The 17,809-nt window shown below is 46.1% G+C and overlaps 1 protein-coding gene across 1 annotated transcript; it reads right to left on the reverse strand.

Moving 5' to 3' along the window:
• Positions 1 to 4,409: 4,409 nt before the first annotated feature.
• RNF225 (ring finger protein 225) lies at positions 4,410 to 16,457 on the reverse strand. The gene is made up of 2 exons (XM_044305652.1): positions 15,430 to 16,457; positions 4,410 to 8,106 (listed from the first exon to the last, which is right to left on the reverse strand). Exon 2 carries the CDS (start codon positions 8,081 to 8,083, stop codon positions 7,463 to 7,465), a length of 621 nt encoding a protein of 206 aa, XP_044161587.1. The 5' UTR covers positions 8,084 to 8,106; positions 15,430 to 16,457; the 3' UTR covers positions 4,410 to 7,462.
• Between the last annotated feature and the right edge of the window lie 1,352 nt (positions 16,458 to 17,809).

A 17,809-nucleotide genomic window follows, 5' to 3' on the forward strand; every position in this document is an offset into this window, starting at 1 on the left:
TACCATGGCTGCCGGGACGCTAAAGTCCTGGCAGCCATGGTAAAGTGTAGTGGGGAGCGGGGGAGCAGCATACTTACCGTCTGTGCGGCTCCCGGGGCGCTTCAGAGTGACGTCAGGGCGCCCCACGCTCATGGATGACGTGATCACATGTACACGTCATCCATGCTCATGGGGCGCTCTGACGTCATTCTGGAGCGCCCCGGGAGCCGCACGGACGGTAAGTATACCGCTCCCCACTACTACTATGGCAACCAGGACTTTAATAGCGTCCTGGCTGCCATAGTAACACTGAACGCATTTTGAAGACGGATCCGTCTTCAAATGCTTTCAGTTCACTTGCGTTTTTCCGGATCCGAACAACGCAAGTGTGAAAGAGCCCTAAAATGTATCAGTTGTAAGGCTACTTTCACACTAGCGTTTTTCTTTTCCGGCACTGAGTTCCGTCACAGGGGCTCTATACCGGAAAAGAACGGATCAGTTTTATCCTAATGCATTCTGAATGGAGAACAATCCGTTCAGGATGCATCAGGACGTCTTCAGTTCAGTCGTTGTGACTGATCAGGCAAAAGATAAAACCCGTAGCATGTTGCGGTTTTATCTCCGGCCCAAAAAACTGAAGACTTGCCTGAATGCCATTTTTCCCCATAGGAATGTATTAGTGCCGGATCCGTAATTCAAAATACCGGATCCGTCCTTCCGGCCTGCGCATGCGCAGACCTGTAAAAATGTGAAAAAAAATACAAGACGGATCCGTCTGTCCGCATGACAAGCAGAGAGACGGATCTGTTCTTGCAATGCATTTGTGAGACGGATCCGTCGGGCAGTTCCGAAGACGGAACTGCCCGCCGGATCACACTGCCGCAAGTGTGAAAGTAGCCTAAGGCTGTCTTTGCTGAGTTTTGACGTTTTCAGGTTAATTTTCTTGCTGGTTGTTTTTGCCACATTTTTGTATGCAAAAAATGCCAGTTTCAGATGCAACATGAAAGTCTATGGAGAATGTTAAATGCAGGACAAACAAGTGTGTTTTTGTCTTGGCAACTTTTCACCCATGAGGTATATTTTTGGGTCAGTGCTGCACGAACACCGGCCGTGGGGCAGCCGCAGCGGATCGCGGACCCATTCACTTTAATGGGTCCACGATCAGCCCGTTCCGCAAAAAAGATAGGACATGTTTATCTTTTTGCGGAACGGAACTGCGGGACGAAGCCCCATGGAAGCACTCTGTAGTGCTTCCGTAGGGTTCAGTTTCATGCTTCCGGTCCGCACCATTCCGCATCTCCGGATTTGCGACCCATTGAAGTAAATTGGTCCGCATCCGTGATGCAGAATGCCTACAGAACGGCGCCCCCGTGTATTGTGGATCCGCATATGCGGTTCGTAGCACAGGCACAGGACACCTACGGTCGTGTGCAGGAGGCCTACGTTTGTAGTACACATTTCCTTTCTGCACTTGGAAAGCTCCCGGCACAAATGCTTAACACATTTATAGGCCCCCTGGTGTCCTCTTGGCCTCGGCCGGGCTGGTATATGTCAGTATAACTTTTTCTACTTATGGAATAGCGCAGCCGACTGTCCCATTGCCTGCAAAGGCACCTGGTGAAAAAAACATGGGATGGGATTGTGTTGCGACCCACAATATGCAATGACCGCGTCATGACAGTAGCAAGAAATTCAGCACAGCCCATTGAATTTCATGGGTGGCAGAGGACACATTTTACTGAAAACTTATAACTTTACCACTAAAATAATTGAACACGAGACAAATCAGTTTGGGATAAATAGGCCGTGTTGCTTTATTTGGGGTTTACCAATTTATCATACCAAATTAACCAAATATTGAATCAATAAATACCAATAAATAAACCAACCATAAAATATAAATAATTGAATAAATACTTAAAACTCATTAACTCTTTATGGACCATTAACGAGCTGGGTGACCGATCACCCCCAAAATATGCAACACGACAATAAAGGGGGAGGGAGGGCGGGGCGCTGCTCCTTTCAGGGTGATCCACTTGAACTGACAGCTGGGCATCTGTGCGCTGTCATTTTATCCACAATGATTCCCGCTCAAAACTGACAGCTGCCAATCAGCTGTTCAGCATTTCCCACCTCAGAAACAGCTGGCCAATCCTGACAGCTGTTCCCAGCATCCCGTATCCAGGCAGATCACTAAGGGAACCAGCCCAAACCGGATTCCTGTCAGGAGAGTCCTAGAATTTGAAATAAAAGAAAAAAAAAAGGGGGGGGGGGGGGAGAAAGAAAAACCTACCAAACTCCATCATTTAACCAAAAACCTTAAAATTCAATAAAATGACTCCAGTGCCCCTGCCACCATGTGCCCCCCAAGCTATACGCTCTGGGGGGGCCCCTTCATTAGCACACTACGATCTGTGGACATGCAACGCACGTTGCGGCCAAAGCTGCCACATAGCACCAGTCGTACACAGCTCGCCCCCATGCATCTGTGGTCTCTTTGCTGCGATTGAGTCACGGGACCTGATTTTGATGGCTTTTCAGCCCCAGAATGTAAACAAGTGTTCGTTCAAAAACAGCAAGCAGAGATCTTGAGCTGGTGACAAATTAAAAGCACAAGTGCATTAGAAAGTTGCAGAACATTTCCTGTTGCAATGATTAAGCTTTATGAACTCTGTAAAGACTGTGTTTAGGGAGGCAGATCCCTCTGCAGTCCTGATGTCTGTGGAGATAAGCAGCCGCCTTGTTGCGGTAATTGTTCCCCTTTCTGTGGGAAAAGGGAAGGATTGTTTTAAATAGCATGCTCGTGTGCCGTAAATCTCTTCTGAGCGTTAATACCTGAGTAATTGTCAGCTGCATATCTGTGCATAACCACTGTGAGGGGCACATATCTGTGCATAACTACTGGGAGGGGGGCACATATCTGGACATAACTACTGTGAGGGGGCACATATCTACTGTGAGGGGGCACATATCTGGACATAACTACTGTGAGGGGCACATATCTGTGCATAACTACTGTGAGAGGAATATATCTGTGCATAACTACTGTGAGGGGGCACATATCTGGACATAACTACTGTGAGGGGGCACATACCTGGGCATAACTACTGTGAGGGGGCACATATCTGGGCATAACTACTGTGAGGGAGTACATGTGGGTATTGTTACTGTAAGGGACACAATGTGGGCATAACTACTATGTGGTGGCATAAAGGGGAATAATTACAATGTGGAGGCATTAAGGGGACTGGGTGTGTATAGTTATGTTTTGGGCAGAGTTAGAGACAAGGCCTAGTATGTTGGGCGGTATGGCACCGTCTGATTATGCCCTTACCCCCACAGGGCCGGAGGGTGCTGCTGATAGGTAGGGGGGACAATAGCAGGCAAAACAAAGTTCCTCGAGACGCCTGCAAAAAGGAGCATGAGAGCAATCATTGGCAGAGTACAAAATGATGGGTGTGCTGGGACCTGTAGTCCCTCTGGGGCATAGTGAAGGGTACCTTTGAATAGTACTTTACGGCTTATAGACATATATACAGAGACTTATGACGCTATGTAAAAGCAAAACTGAGTTTGTTGCCCATAGCAACCAATCACAGCACAGGTTGAATTTTTCAAGAGCAGTGTAAGAAGTGAAAGCTGCGCTGTGATTGGTTGCAGCTGTGCCACTGCGTATCTACGTCGATCAGCCATAACATTAAAACCAGGTGAGGTGAGTAGCCTATCTCATGTCAATGGCACCCGTGAAGAGGTAGCAAAATGAACAGTCCTCAAAGTTGATGTGTTGGAAGCAGGAAAAATGAGCGAGGGCAAGGATCTGAGCTACACTGACAAGGGCCATCACACTTATTAGGGACAAATAGAACCTGCTTCCAGGAATGGTGGGGCTGCCCTTTTATGGGTTGGGCTTACATAAACTCCACCTACTTTTGGCCCGGTAAGGCCAGAATTTGCAGGGACTGACTCTGAAAATCAGAGACTGTTGGTAACTAAGCCAAATTGTTATGGCGACGACTGGGTTCAGAGCTTCTGCATAGTTGCCAACAGTCCTGAATTTGGCGGGACTGTCTCTGATGAAACAGTCCCGGCAAATTCACGCTGTCCTGGGCTGAAAACCTACCCATAAGTGGGTGTTCCCAGGCTGTGTCAGGGCTTTCCCAAGGGGCGGGGCTTAGATGTCCCGATTTTACCAACTGAAAAGTTGAAAAATATTCATCTGCAAAATGGTGGCTTCCACAACTCCTCCAGAGCAGAAATTGTAATTGTGTCATTCAGCTCTGGATAATAGATTTGTGACACAGCATTTAGGTTCTTCTTAAAGGGACAACACCTTTTCCATATGCCGGTAGTAACCACTACTACTACCTCCATCATTTAGGGCAGAGGTTTGGTGGATGACAGCTGGAATTAAAGAAAAACACAGCAGAGACATTGAATAATCATCGGCTTTATTTCCTTCAAGTGACATTGAGTATAACGTCTTTGAGAGATGTGACTGACAGAACCCGTCACTAGAGGTTCCTTTAAGAAACAAAAAGTCTAAAGTGACTGCCGACATGAACCAATCAGATTCCATCTTTTATTTTGAACATTGCAGTTACAAAATGAAAGCCAGCTTCTGACTGGTTGCCATAAGGGACACCGCCATCTTCTTCCTGTATGATCCGGATTTAAAGAAACAATACACAGGAAAAGCTGCAGCCAGCAAAAATGTCTTCTAGAATCCGATTGGCCGATCGGTGTCCTTTCTCTTATAAAACTCCACATTTTGTTATACGGACTAACCCACGGAGCTCGCATTCCAAAATCTAGCCAATACGGTTCAGTACATGCAGGGTGAATATGGGCGTCCTGATCGGGGCGAGTGACCCCCAATGACACCATCACTATTTGATCACAGCTCAAGACACATTATTACTGAAAGCAGCAATTTCAGGCCTGCGGACAGAGGCGACCGCAGAACACATCCATCCCCCTCCCCCCACTCTAACCCCATTACTTTATTCACAGTATAGGCAAACTTGGCACACGCCTATGGCAATACAGTTAGGTAATGGAGGTGGCGGGGCAGCAGTTCCTGTGGCACTGGTATATTGCGGCCCCTAGGGCACCACCAAATAGAAATACTACCAAAACAGCGCCACATGTGTCCACAGGTGGTGTCTGGTATTGCAGCTCAGCCCTATTTACTTTAATGAAACTGAACTGCAATACCAGACTCAAGCAAGGTACACCTGTGGCACTATTCTCGTTTTTCTAATTCTCGACAACCCCTTTGATTTTCTCTGGGTGCACAGGCTACTTGATCAAGAGGTGGACTGAGTCTTCCCTGGGACCAGCGATGTCTTTGTGTCAGACATGTCGTGGGGTTTCTGCACGGTCCCGTCTTCTGTTTGCACCCCACAATACGCAACTCCCCCGGACTCAGCACTTTCACAGTCACTTAGGCCTTCATCCCACCAGATTGTTGACCCTGACACTTATAAAGCCACTTTCCCACTGGGGTCCCAATCTAGTACCACTAATGTGGCGAGAGTCCAGCAGAGACAGAGGGTGACGGAGTGTCACACAGTGAGGTAGTGAGTTGCATTTGAAATTGCAAATGTTTACCTGCTTAAAGGGTTTCTCTACTTTAGACAATAAGCTGACCAGATAGTGTCCCCCAGCTGGGACCTCACGCGATCAGGTGGGGAAACCTGGCAGTAAGTGTTCCATTTCCCTGCAGCGCCACCACAGGGAACATTAAGTACTACACAGTGCCCATTCATAGTAATGGCTTGTCTGTGTAATGCAGGAAAGGACAGGTCCTCCAGAGCAAGAGACTCTTAGTAAAATCTAGCTGTATAGCTCCACCTGCTGTTTGTTATTTTCCTTATTTATCTGTCCACCTTACTGAGGTGGTCGCACATGCTCAGTTCTATCCTTCAACTAACAACAGCCGGATCTACTGTTAGAACCTGCGACAGTACAGGGCTTGTTCTGCATGGAGCTGGTAAGATGATAGGGTCTCCTTTAAGTTTAAGGACTCTCCCCATTGATAAAAGGTTAGTTCTGAAATCTCTTGGCCTGGACCAGAAAAGGTGATCACCCAAACCTACCACCTGCTCTAGTTTAGGCAGCTCTGGAAGTTGACCTAACTCCAGTTCCCTAAAAGTGGCTGAACACATTAGATAGCTGTTGGCCGAGTGTTCGTTTGGCTGACAGCTATTTCTCCCGACTCCCCCCTAACACATGGCCAACTCGGCTGTGCGTGCATGGGGAGAGGACGAACAAGCCACTGTCTCACACATGGCTGCTATCAGACATGTTGGATTTCAATGTTCCAGATCCATCTTTCTTCTGGCATCTGCTATTCTGGGAGAGATGGGACACTCCCATACACATTACATAGCCAGTCAGTCCTGCTGGGTTCAGACAATGACTCTGTTCACATCTGCGATGGAGGCTCCATTTGTAGCCTTCGTCACAGATTACATAACATTTTCCAGGAAAAATACAGCAGCGTGCATCGCTCTATTTTCTAGTAAAATGACAGACACAATGACGGAACCAGAGGTCCTGGGTCCATCAGTCATCTGATGAATCCATCAAAGCTTCAATTCCCTTTTTCTACTCCTATGATGGAACAGATGTTACCTTTAATCTTGGAGCTATGTTCCACTGGGTTCCCTCATGGCTGCTATAGGTGCCATGGAGACAGGAGGCCCTGGTCAGGTCTGTTCAATTACCAATTCCCATGACTGGTGCAAATCTATATGGGCTCACCCTCTTCACAGACATGCCCTTGTGTCCCATCATATAAACCAGAACGGGGCCTCCTTTCCTATTACGTTTGTATTTGCTGCAACTTGCATGGAACAATGGTAGTCCCCAGACAATTCTAGATCATGATGGTCCTAGCATCAAGTCATACAAGCTTCATATCACTACAAATGGTTTTAACCAAAAGCCAACTCTATAATGGCAACAGTTCTTCATGCTCCACAAGGAGGACCCAAAGCCTGTAATTAGTATTCAGATTTAGATCCTAAATAAATCCATGTTGGACATAATTTAAAACAGTAATTCTTCATCAAGGAGGAGGTTAATTTAAGAGAGCCTGTCTCAGAGCAGGGAGCGCTATGACTTATACCTGGCCTGGTTACAGTACTGTTCAGTCCTTACAACACAATGGAATACCTGAAAAGTTTTATATAATCATTTACTAATTATAGGATTTTGAAATTAGTCAACAGTGCAAGAAGAAAGAGATCATCTCTGGTGATACATCAGCAGACCTGAGGCGTGAAGAAGACTCCACAAAAAATAGCCAGCATTCCTTTTTTCAAAAAAGTTGCACCTCCTCCCATATTGTGAAACCATGAAGAGCGCAAGTTTTGTTCTCAAAGTCCATGGAGAAGAATCATATACCTCTGATCAACAGAAAATGTACTCACTAGTGAAGGTTCAAGGCTTTCGATAGGTCATTGTATTAAACTTGCTATGGTCGGATGTTGGTTGTGACATTTGGAGTGTAGGTTTCGTTGAAGCCACCAGGCTGTGAGCCTAAAGCATTACTGTAACGCCAAGGAAGTAGGTAGAAAATATAGACTCCAGCCAGGATCAAGGCCACCGTTAGGACCACAATTAAAACAATTGAGCCGTAGAAGACACAACCTCCTGATCTCATCAGTTGGCACAGTCCTCGAGCAGAATGTGGGTCCGGTGGTGGGCGCCCGAGGTCTACACTAAGGCTGACAGAGCTAATGCTGAGGTTGTTATTTTGGGGCACATACAAACGCCCCTTTTTTCGGCTAAATCTCAAGGAGGGTGCTGGGCAAGTTACTGAAGTGCTGAGACTTCTTAGCAAGTCTTTGTCGGTAGACAGTGCAGGAGGACCCTTCTTTGGTGGAACTGAGGTTGGAACCCGACATATTGGGCAAGGAAGAGATTGTGGCTCTGTCGATCCCACTGTGATTCTAGACAGACATTCCAAGCAGAAGACATGGCCGCAGGAGAGGACCTTGGGCAGATGAAAGAGAGTGTCATATGACGTGAAGCAGATCACACACTCTGAGACTTCATCACCCTCAAGGGTGGCAGTTTGGGGTTCATCCTCCATTGTAAGATGCAGTCATTAGAGATCTGTGGAAACATCAAGTTCAGACATTACCAATAAGTTATCATGAAACACTTGCAAAATATGAGACACTTGACAGCAGTTCTTGCTGATGAGGCATGTCCTATTCTTGTCCATTTTGCGGACAAGAATAGGCATTTCTATAATGGGCCTCCTGTTCCGTTCAGCAAATTACGGAAGGCACACGGCAGCATCCGTTTTTTGCGGACTGCAAAAGACGGCACTGTCGTGTGCATGAGCCCTAAGGTTTTACTTGAGTAAAGAAGTGGCAGAGAAGGTAGAGTAACATATTAGGAAAGAAATGTTAGAATTAAAGGGTTCTCCGTGTTTTTTTATCCTCACCCCACTCAGCAGTGTAGCGGCCTGCAAGGGAGATATTGGGCGGAGAGGATGGGAGTGGTAATGTCAGTGAGAGGTGGCCTTGGACCTTCTCTGATGCTCCCAAGGGCCATGCACAGTTGTGGGGAGGGGCACACCCCTTCTTCCCCTGGTTTTGGGGTTTCCTGCCTGGTGGTGGTTGGGGTGCCCGTGGTGTTGTGAGGTGCGAGGCAGGGATCCCTAAAAAGGCCCGGCTTATTTGTAATAAACACCAGTTCTTTACTGAAGATAATTAGTGTTGAGCAACGCAAGCTTTGGATGCTAGATCAGAAGTTCAGATTAATGCTGTTCTGAGATCCGTCTCCGTACAGTATTAGAATGTATGGGCTCCGATGAGCCGAAGGTAGTTATTCACCAAGTCGCTCGTGACTTCGTTGAATAACTTGGGTAGTTGATTTTTAAAGTGGGAAAACCACTTAAAAACTTGAAACCGAACTCGGCTTCGGCTCTTAGGTACCAGTCAGGACTAAAGCTGAGTTTGGTTTCAAGTTTTTAAGTGGTTTTCCCACTTTAAAAATCAACTACCCAAGTTATTCAACGAAGTCACGAGCGACTTTGTGAATAGCTAACCTCGGCTCAGTCTAATACTGTACGGAGACGGACCTTATCGCTCAACACTAAAGATAATGACAATGTCAAAATATCCATACTTTCAGCAGTAGGCACAATACGTGCAATTCTATCCCAGAATGTGTGGCACCACAATGCCCAGCTGCAGGGCGTAGTCTTTTAACGGACCAGCAGGGGAGCCGGAAGCTTCTAGCCCAGACAAAAATGCTATGGAGCCCAAAGCCTTAAATGTGCGTTATCTCCACAGTCTCGTATCCAGCATCTCCCTGTAATGGCTGCTTAACCCTTCCAGAATAATCTTTCTTTTCTTCCTCAGAAGCTGGCGTTTGTACTGCCTTTACCCTCGGCTGGCTGCTCCCTGTTGTGCTGCTATGTGTCTTTGGGCTCGTTCACACGACCGTATAGCTTTTTCAGTGTTTTGCGTGCCGTTTTTAACGGATCCGTTTTTCCGTTTTTTGTTTCAGTAGTGTTTCCGGTTCTGTTCCTTTTTTCCGTACAGCATATACAGTATACAGTAATTACATTGGGCTGGGCATAACATTTCTAATAGATGGTTCCGCAAAAATGGAACAGATACGGAAGACATACGGAGTACATTCGTATGTGTTCCGTTATTTTTTGCTGACCCATTGACTTATATGGAGCCACGGAACGTTATTTGCCGGCAATAATAGGACATGTTCTATCTTTCAACGGAACGGAAAAACGGAAATATGGAAACAGAATGCATACGGAGTACATTAAATTTTTTTGCGGAACCATTGAAATTAATGCTTCTGTATACGGAATGCAAAAAACGGCACGTAAACGGGAAAAAAAAACAGTCGCGTGAAAGAGGCCTCACTCTGCTAACTCAGGACGGGTTCACATCACAGTTTAGTTTTCTGTTCTTCTGATCAATCAGAACAACAGAAAAATCAACAAACGGATCCTTAACCCCTTAGTGATCACCCATATTCCTTTTTGCAGCGGTCACTAAGGGGCCTTAAGCTGTGCTGGCACCCTTTAATGGCGGCCCGGTCTATGCCCTGCATGGGTCCCCTGTGCAGCGGAGAGTGGGGGCTCAGCTCTCACATGAGAGCTGCGCTCCTGCTATAACAGTCTGGACTGGCAGGAGTGCCGATTCGGGCTATTTAACCCCTTACATACCATCAACACCCCGCAAATGCGATCACGGGGTGCCAATGTGTGTAAAGGCTGGCTGTGACCTGGTATAGGCCCCAAGCCTGCCTTGAGTGTTCCCCAATAGGCTGCTCCTCTCTGGCGCAACCTGCTGGTCAAAGTTAGTATAACACTGACAATAAAATGCAACGCGCTATAGGGATAATGCATTCTATTAAGTGGTTCAGAAAAAAGGTAAAAAAAAAACATTAATCTTGTCAGACAAGGTGTGTGTTTGTTACCGTGTATCAGTGTAGATAAGAGAGTGGATACGTTGTAACAAACCCTCAGCTGTGTGAGCAGGACTAAGGCCTCCTTCACACGACCGTGCTGTTTTTTGCGGTCTGCAAAAAACGGAAGCCGCCGTGTGCCTTCCGCAATTGGCCCATTTTAGAAATGCCTATTCTTGTCCACAAAACGGACAAGAATAGGACATGCTATATTTTTTTGGCGGGGCCACGGGACGGTGAAACGGATGCGGACGGCACACGGAGTGCTGTCCGCATCTTTTGCGGCCCTGCTGAAGTGAATGGGTCCGCACCCGAGCCGCAAAAAGTGCGGCTCGGATGCGGACCACAAAAACGGTCGTGTGCATGAGGCCTAAGTCAGGATCTGTTACCAGCCTCTAAATGTTCTAATTCACAAAAAAAAATAATCCTTGTGTGGACACTGATCGGCAAGTGGAACACCTCTCCAGCTGTTGCAAAACCACAACCCCCAGCAGGTCCTGACAGCTGCAGGAGTTGTTAGTGACTCTCTGTTTGGACAGGTTACACCTGGTGGTATGTACCGACAGTATGAACAATATGTGGAGGAGGAGTTGAGCTTAAAGGGGTTGTCCCACAAAGATTATTCTACAGTTTTCAAACCAGCATTTGGATCAGAATACTTTTGTAATTGCATGTCAGTAAAAATTGTGTACCGCCTCTGAGTTAGGGCCCTTGCACACGACCGAATGCCCTCCGAGACATACAGTCTGTGAGCGGCCATATGTCCCGGAGCGGCATTGATCATGTGCATGGGAGCACACTGCATTATAGATTACAATGATCCTCTGCACGCCGGGCTGCCCGCGGGCACTCATAAGATCATATGAGTGCAGGACAACAGCCCCACGGGCAGCCCGACGTGCACGGCATCATTGTAACCTATGATGCTGCGCGCTCCCGTGCGCACGATCAATGCCGCTCCGGGACATATGGCCGCTCACGGACCGTATATCTCGGAGGGCACACGGTCATGTGCAAGGGCCCTTATTCCATAAAAATGTATCTGTTTAGCGCCACCTGCTGTTAACTGCAGCAGAAAGGACACCGCCCTTGAGCTGTCAGCTTGATATGAATCTAGCAGAGCAATGAATGGGGAGATCTCTGGTTCTAGCTTTGTTAGCAAGAGACAGTCATGGACTATACAATGTCTGATTTTCATTAGAGTTTTGTCCATGATCGGCTTTGAATTTTCCAGAAACAGCACCACTCTTGTATACAGGATGTGTATGGTATTGCAACTCCGGTCATTAGGAGTAGTAATCAAAAATGTTGATTGCTGGAAATACAGTCCTACCAAGTGCTAATGAAACGGATCCTCTGCTCTCTTCTGCAGTGTTGGAAATTGTTTCTGAAAGGCTCTGCTGACTTGTGGTCTGTGACCTGTGACTACGACTCTCAGCATGCCCTGGCTAGTTTTGCAACAGATGGAAAGCCATAGGTTGATGAACACTAGTAATACTAATAGTCTTTATTTAGGCAGCGCTGACATATTCCGCTTTGCTTTACAATCAGGGGTTCATGTAACAGCAACAAACAAGTGAACAATTAAAACAGAATAGGAATAATGGCTCTGCTCCCAAGAGCTTACAATCTGTGAGGAGGGTGGGGTGACAGAGAAGGTAACAAGTGCTTGTTGTGTACAGTGGTCCGGCCGTCTTAACAAAATGGAGGAGTAGATATAAAGCTGCATGAGCGGTCACCAGCCGAGGTCTCTGGTGCTTCTGAGGCCGGGTTCACACATAAGCGTACCCGATAAGCGCTGTTTACATACGTGCATATGAAACAAGCAAACGCCCATTGTCACGCGTTCCCGCTAGGTCTATGTACGGGAACGCGCGACAATGTGCCCCAAAGAAGCTCCTGTACTTCTTTGGGCGTAGGGCGTTTTACAGCGCGTTCGTACGCGCTGTAAAACGCTCAGGTGAGAACCATGCCCATAGGGAATTATTGGTTTTTGCCTGTTGAGCGTTTTACAGCGCGTAGGAACAAGCTGTAAAACGCTCAGGTGTGAACCCAGCCTAAGTGAATGGGGTGCGGTGCATACAGTTGGGTGGTGGATCAGGATGAAGTTGGGGGGGGGGGGGGGGACGGAGAGTTAGATTAGGAGACGTGTTAGGCCAATCTAAATAGATGTGTTTTTCTTGGGCAACACCTAAAACTGTATGTTAGGAATTAACCTAATCGCTTGGGGTAGCACGTTCCGAAGAACGGGTGCAGCTCAGGAGAAGTCTTGAGAAGTTCAAGACTTGGTCGTAAATCATTTGCAGAATGTAGAGCATGGGTAGGCTGGTAGACAGAGATGAGGGAGGAGATGCAGGGGGCTGCAGCACTGTGGAGAGCAGAGTGGGTGAGAGTGAACAGTTTAAGGCCTCTGCAAAAAAACGGATCCGCAAAAAATACAGATGGCGTCCGTGTGCATATTGTATTTTGCGGAAAAGAACCACTGGCCCCTAATCGAACAGTAGTATCCTGGTCCGTTATGCGGACAATAATAGGACAAGTTCTGTCTTTTAGCAGAACGGATATGCGGAAATACGAAAACAGAAGGAAAATAGGTTCGTGTGAAGAGGCCTTAATTGGATTCTACACCGTACTGGCAACCAGTGCCATGACTGGTATAGGGCGGAGGCATCGGAGTAGCGATTGAAAAGATAAATAATCTATTTACATGTAAATAGATGTGCAGGAAATGTTTGGTGAGGGGGAAGCCAATTACTAAGGAGTTTCACATGAGCAAGCAAGTATTCCGTGCAGGTGCGATGCGTGATACGAACGCTTTGTGCCCGCACGGAATCCGGACCCATTCATTTTAATGGGGCTGTGTACATGTGCGTTGGCTTTCAAGTGTTGCATGAAAATTGCAGCATGCTCTATATTCTGTGATTTTTACGCAACGCTGACCCCATAGAGGTGAATGGAGCTGCGTGAAAATGCCTTTTTCACGGATGGTTGCTAAGAGACAGTTTTTTAGAACATGCATGCAAAATGCATTAAATCGCATTGCAACCGCGCGATAACAACTGAACGTGATCGCAACCAAAACTGAATGAACTTGCTTGTGAAATCGCGCAGTTTTTACTGAACGCGTCCGCAACGCATCCAGACCTGACCCGCACACGCTCGCCTGCAGGGGGCCTTACAGCAATCGAAACTAGAATGTATCAGGGCAACAATTAGAGTTCTAGAGATGTTCTTGAGGTGCAGGTGGCATGAGTTCAATATAGGCGGTGAAGGAAAGATCAGTGTGAAAGGTAACTCTGAGACAGCGGGCGTGCTGCCCAGGAGTTATAGTAATGCCACACACTGAGAAGAAGATATCAAGTTCAGACAAGTTAGTAGATGCAGAAAATACAAGTGGTTCAGTTTTTGAAAGACTCAGCTTCGGTTAGAGTGAGGACATGATGTTAGAGACAGTAGACAGTCGCTGGTCTTCTGAAGTACAGCAGCGGTGAGGTCATGGGATGAAGTGTACGGTTGAGTGTCGTGTGCATAGAGATTGTACTAAAAACAAAATCTACTTATAGTCTGTCCAATTGGGGCTGTGTAGCGAGAAATGGGGCGAGGACGTAGGATGAACCCTGAGGAACCCCAATAGCAAGAGGGAGAGAACGTAGACCCAGCAAATGATACACTGAAAGAGCGGCCAGAGAGATAGGAAGATAACCAGGAAAAAGCAGCGTCCTTGAGGCCAATAGACTGGAGCATGCTGAGTAGGAGATGGTGGTCTACAGTGTCAAATGCTGCAGGGAGATCCAGAAGAATGAGTAGAGAGTGGTCACTATTGCATTTGGCTGTCAGGAGGTCATTTCAATGTTTGCCACCATTTTCCGTCTCCCCTGATTATAAAGAGTTGCTATACACATAGATTTCACAGATATGCTTATCTGTATGTAGCAGAGTCGACAGAGTCATTTCACTTCGTGAGTTAAGGTATTTTTGTAAATTTACCTGCAGCCCTATGTAAACCTGCATTGCTATATTGTGAGCCCAAGCTGCTCCAAGAACGAACTCAGCTCTGCTATGTGTTTGAGTACGGTATGTAAGTTATGTATTGATCTATATATTAGATTATATTTCCATTTTGTTTTAAATCTGTGAGCAAAGGGTTAGGCTACATGCACACGAACGTTGTTTGTTTCCGTGTCCATTCCGTTTTTTTATTGCGGATAGGATGTGGACACATTGATTTCAATGTGTCTGCAAAAAATGCGGACAGCACACCGTATTTCCAGTATTTCCATTCTGTAGCCCCACAAAAAAATAAATAGAACATGTCCTATTCTTGTTCGTTTTAGGCACTGTTACAATGGATCCGCCAAAAAAAACGGATGGCATACGGATGTCATCCGTTTAGGTTTTTTTGCGGACCGCAAAACACATAAGGTCGCATGCATGTAGCCTTAGGCTGATAAACAGATCAAACACTAGCATAAAGCAAGAAAAACTATATATATCATAAAAACTAAATGAATATAAAACCTAATATAAAACAATCATGAAAATAATAGTTGTAACCAATGGAAATGAAAATGATTTCTGAATATTATAAAAACACAAAATAATAATGATGTGAGTAATATAAAAATAAAAGAAAGTAATCATTTAGAAAACAGAACATATTGTATAATATTGATATAAAAATATAAAACAAAAAAGATCTAATAATCTACGAAACACAATATAAAATAATAATGATGTAAAGTAAAAAAAAAATAGTAAAAATACACAAACATAATGAAATCATAATCATTTAAAAATAGACATAATAATTAGCCCTGTGTGTGCCACTTGTCAGCCTGTGCCCTCTTGACCAGCGTGTTCCTGGCAGTGGCAGGATGTAATATTTGCACCTCTCGTGGATGCTGGCACCGGCCGCCCCGTGCTCTCTCTTATCAGCCGCTCTCCTTTCCTCTTTCCTCTGAGCTCTATTGTAGCACAGTTATCTCTTACCTTCTGGTATCACTGGGAATGGAGGTTACATTATTTTTTGCAGTATTTTTGGCCGCTCTTTTCTCGCGGGGCTCCTGCTTTGGCAGAGTGTCTCTCTCCTTATGAATGCCTGTTAGCTTACGGACAGTTTTTCAGGCTGTCTAATCTGGCCCAGCGCAGCTGACGGAATCTCGCCCAACCTGTCTGTCTGGAAGTCTGACCTAGTGCAGGTTATTTTCCTTGTTCACTCCCTCTCTTTAGAGGTGCATTGATAAGGGACTTGTTACCTATAGCAATTGTCCCAGTGACGCACGCAGTTGGTAAGTGGCCGTGTAAGGTACCGCCCCTGGAGGGGTGACAGGGCCTGCGAATCTGGACCTCCCAAATAAAGGAGGGAATGTGAAACAACACAGTCACACCCGTGGCTTTACATCCTGTATTCAGCTCATGTCAAGAGTGCAGAACTAGGGAAAAATATAGGTCGTCAGCGGTGGAACCATAAGTCCCAGGATGACTTAAAGGCACGTGACCGGGTCCTGAGCACCCAAGGATTTTTTTTATATATGTGTGTGGATGTAGCTTTTCATAGCTGAGGCTTTGCTACAATTGAATCCAATCTAGACAAATCAATATAGACTCCAGACTGATACATTGTCACTTTCAGGGCAGGCCAGAAGCCTGTGCTGCTGAAGTGTTAGAATTGGATGCAATTGTAACAAACCCTCAGCTGTGAGAAGTACTGGGGCTCCTTCACAGGGTTGTACACAAGGGTGACTTTGAGCTCCCGAGAACTTTCCATCAGCAGTCACCAAGTGACAAAACAGAAAATATTATCGTCGTCTGAGAAAATAAAAAGTGATCTGAGGATAAACCGCTGAGGAGATGACACAGTGTGCCGCTGCCGCTGCTGTGTGCAGTCATATGGTGTCATGAGATGTGTTCTACGTTCCAGCTAGGAGTGTCTGACCAACGTCTTCCACCTCATCCTGCACAGTATAAGGCCTCATGCACAGGACCGTGCGGTCCGCGAAACAAGGACGTCCGTGTGCGTTCTGTATTTTGCGGAACGGAACGTCCGCCCCCTAATAGAACAGCACTATCCTTGTCCTTTATGCGGACAATAATAGGACATGTTGTATTTTTTGGCGGAACAGACATGTGGACATACGGAAATGAAAAGCAGACAGAGTAACTACGTTTTTTTTTTTGTGTGGCCCCATTGAAGTGAATGGTTCCACATACAGTCCGCAAAAAAAAGCGAACAGACACGGAAAAAAAGAAAATACATTTGTGTGCATGAGCCCTAACTCTCATCCTGCTCAGTACGACTCTCATCCTGCTCAGTAGAACGCACATCCTGCATGACGTATATCTCATACTATACATTACAACTCTCATCCGGGCACAGTGTAAAGCCTCACTCACACGTCAGCGTTTCACGTACGCGTGCAGTACGTGTTCTCCATGGATAGCACACGTTGTTGTTTTGCGGTCCGCAAATCACGGATAGCGGCCGTGTGCGTTCCCTATTTTGTGGAACGGAACAGCTGGTCCCTAATAGAAGAGTCCTATCCTTGTCCTTTTTTTTTTTTGCGGATAGGACACACAGACATATGGAAACGGAATGCACACAGAGTCATTTCATATTCTTTTTGCAGCCCCATTGAAGTCAATGGTTCCGAATACAGGCCGCAAAAAAAAAATTGTAAAAAAAAAAAAAGATGCTTTCAAAATTATTTTGCAGTGTCTGTGAAACACGTATATGACACACGGACGGCAAAAAAAGAACACATGGACAACACACGGATCCTTTACGGACATCTTCACGACGGCATCACTGACCACCTCGTCACGGATTTGAGCACGGACACCAGTTTAATACCAATAACATGCTTTTGAACTAAAACGTGGCTCTTCTGGCTATCAGAGAGGGTAATAGACATAGAACACACCATGTACCCTGCAGCAGGCATCCCAGGCCACTATAATAAAGTCAGCACAGTATAGCACTCCCAGTGGTTAGGAGTGGTACTGCAGTTGGACAGTAAATACCCTATAATTATAATTAAGCCTTCAGAACTTCTAAAGCTCAGGATCACATCACCTAAGTATCTGAGAATTCACGGCACAAGAATTTGCATCTCGCTTTTGCATTTTCTAATTATCCATGATTACGTTTGTGGCACGTGAGAAGAATACAGAAAGGGAGTGGAAGAAGTGTTATTTCATGCTCTCAGTACATAAATGTTAACCCTCTACTGACCTCACCCTGACGCTTAGGACTCATCCAGACGGCCGCATGTTGCTTTCCCCATCTAAACCGCAATTTTGTCTATGGGCCCCCAAAAGATGCGGACAGCACACCGCGTGCTGTCTGCATCTTTTCTTCCGTTTCACGGCT

Source organism: Bufo gargarizans, chromosome 9 (genome assembly GCF_014858855.1).
Source record: "Bufo gargarizans isolate SCDJY-AF-19 chromosome 9, ASM1485885v1, whole genome shotgun sequence".
In the NCBI taxonomy this organism is placed as follows: domain Eukaryota; kingdom Metazoa; phylum Chordata; class Amphibia; order Anura; family Bufonidae; genus Bufo; species Bufo gargarizans.

Excerpts from the sequence above, each read along its gene's own strand:
- RNF225 (XM_044305652.1), bottom strand. The coding sequence starts at position 8,083 with ATGGAGGATGAACCCCAAACTGCCACCCTTGAGGGTGATGAAGTCTCA.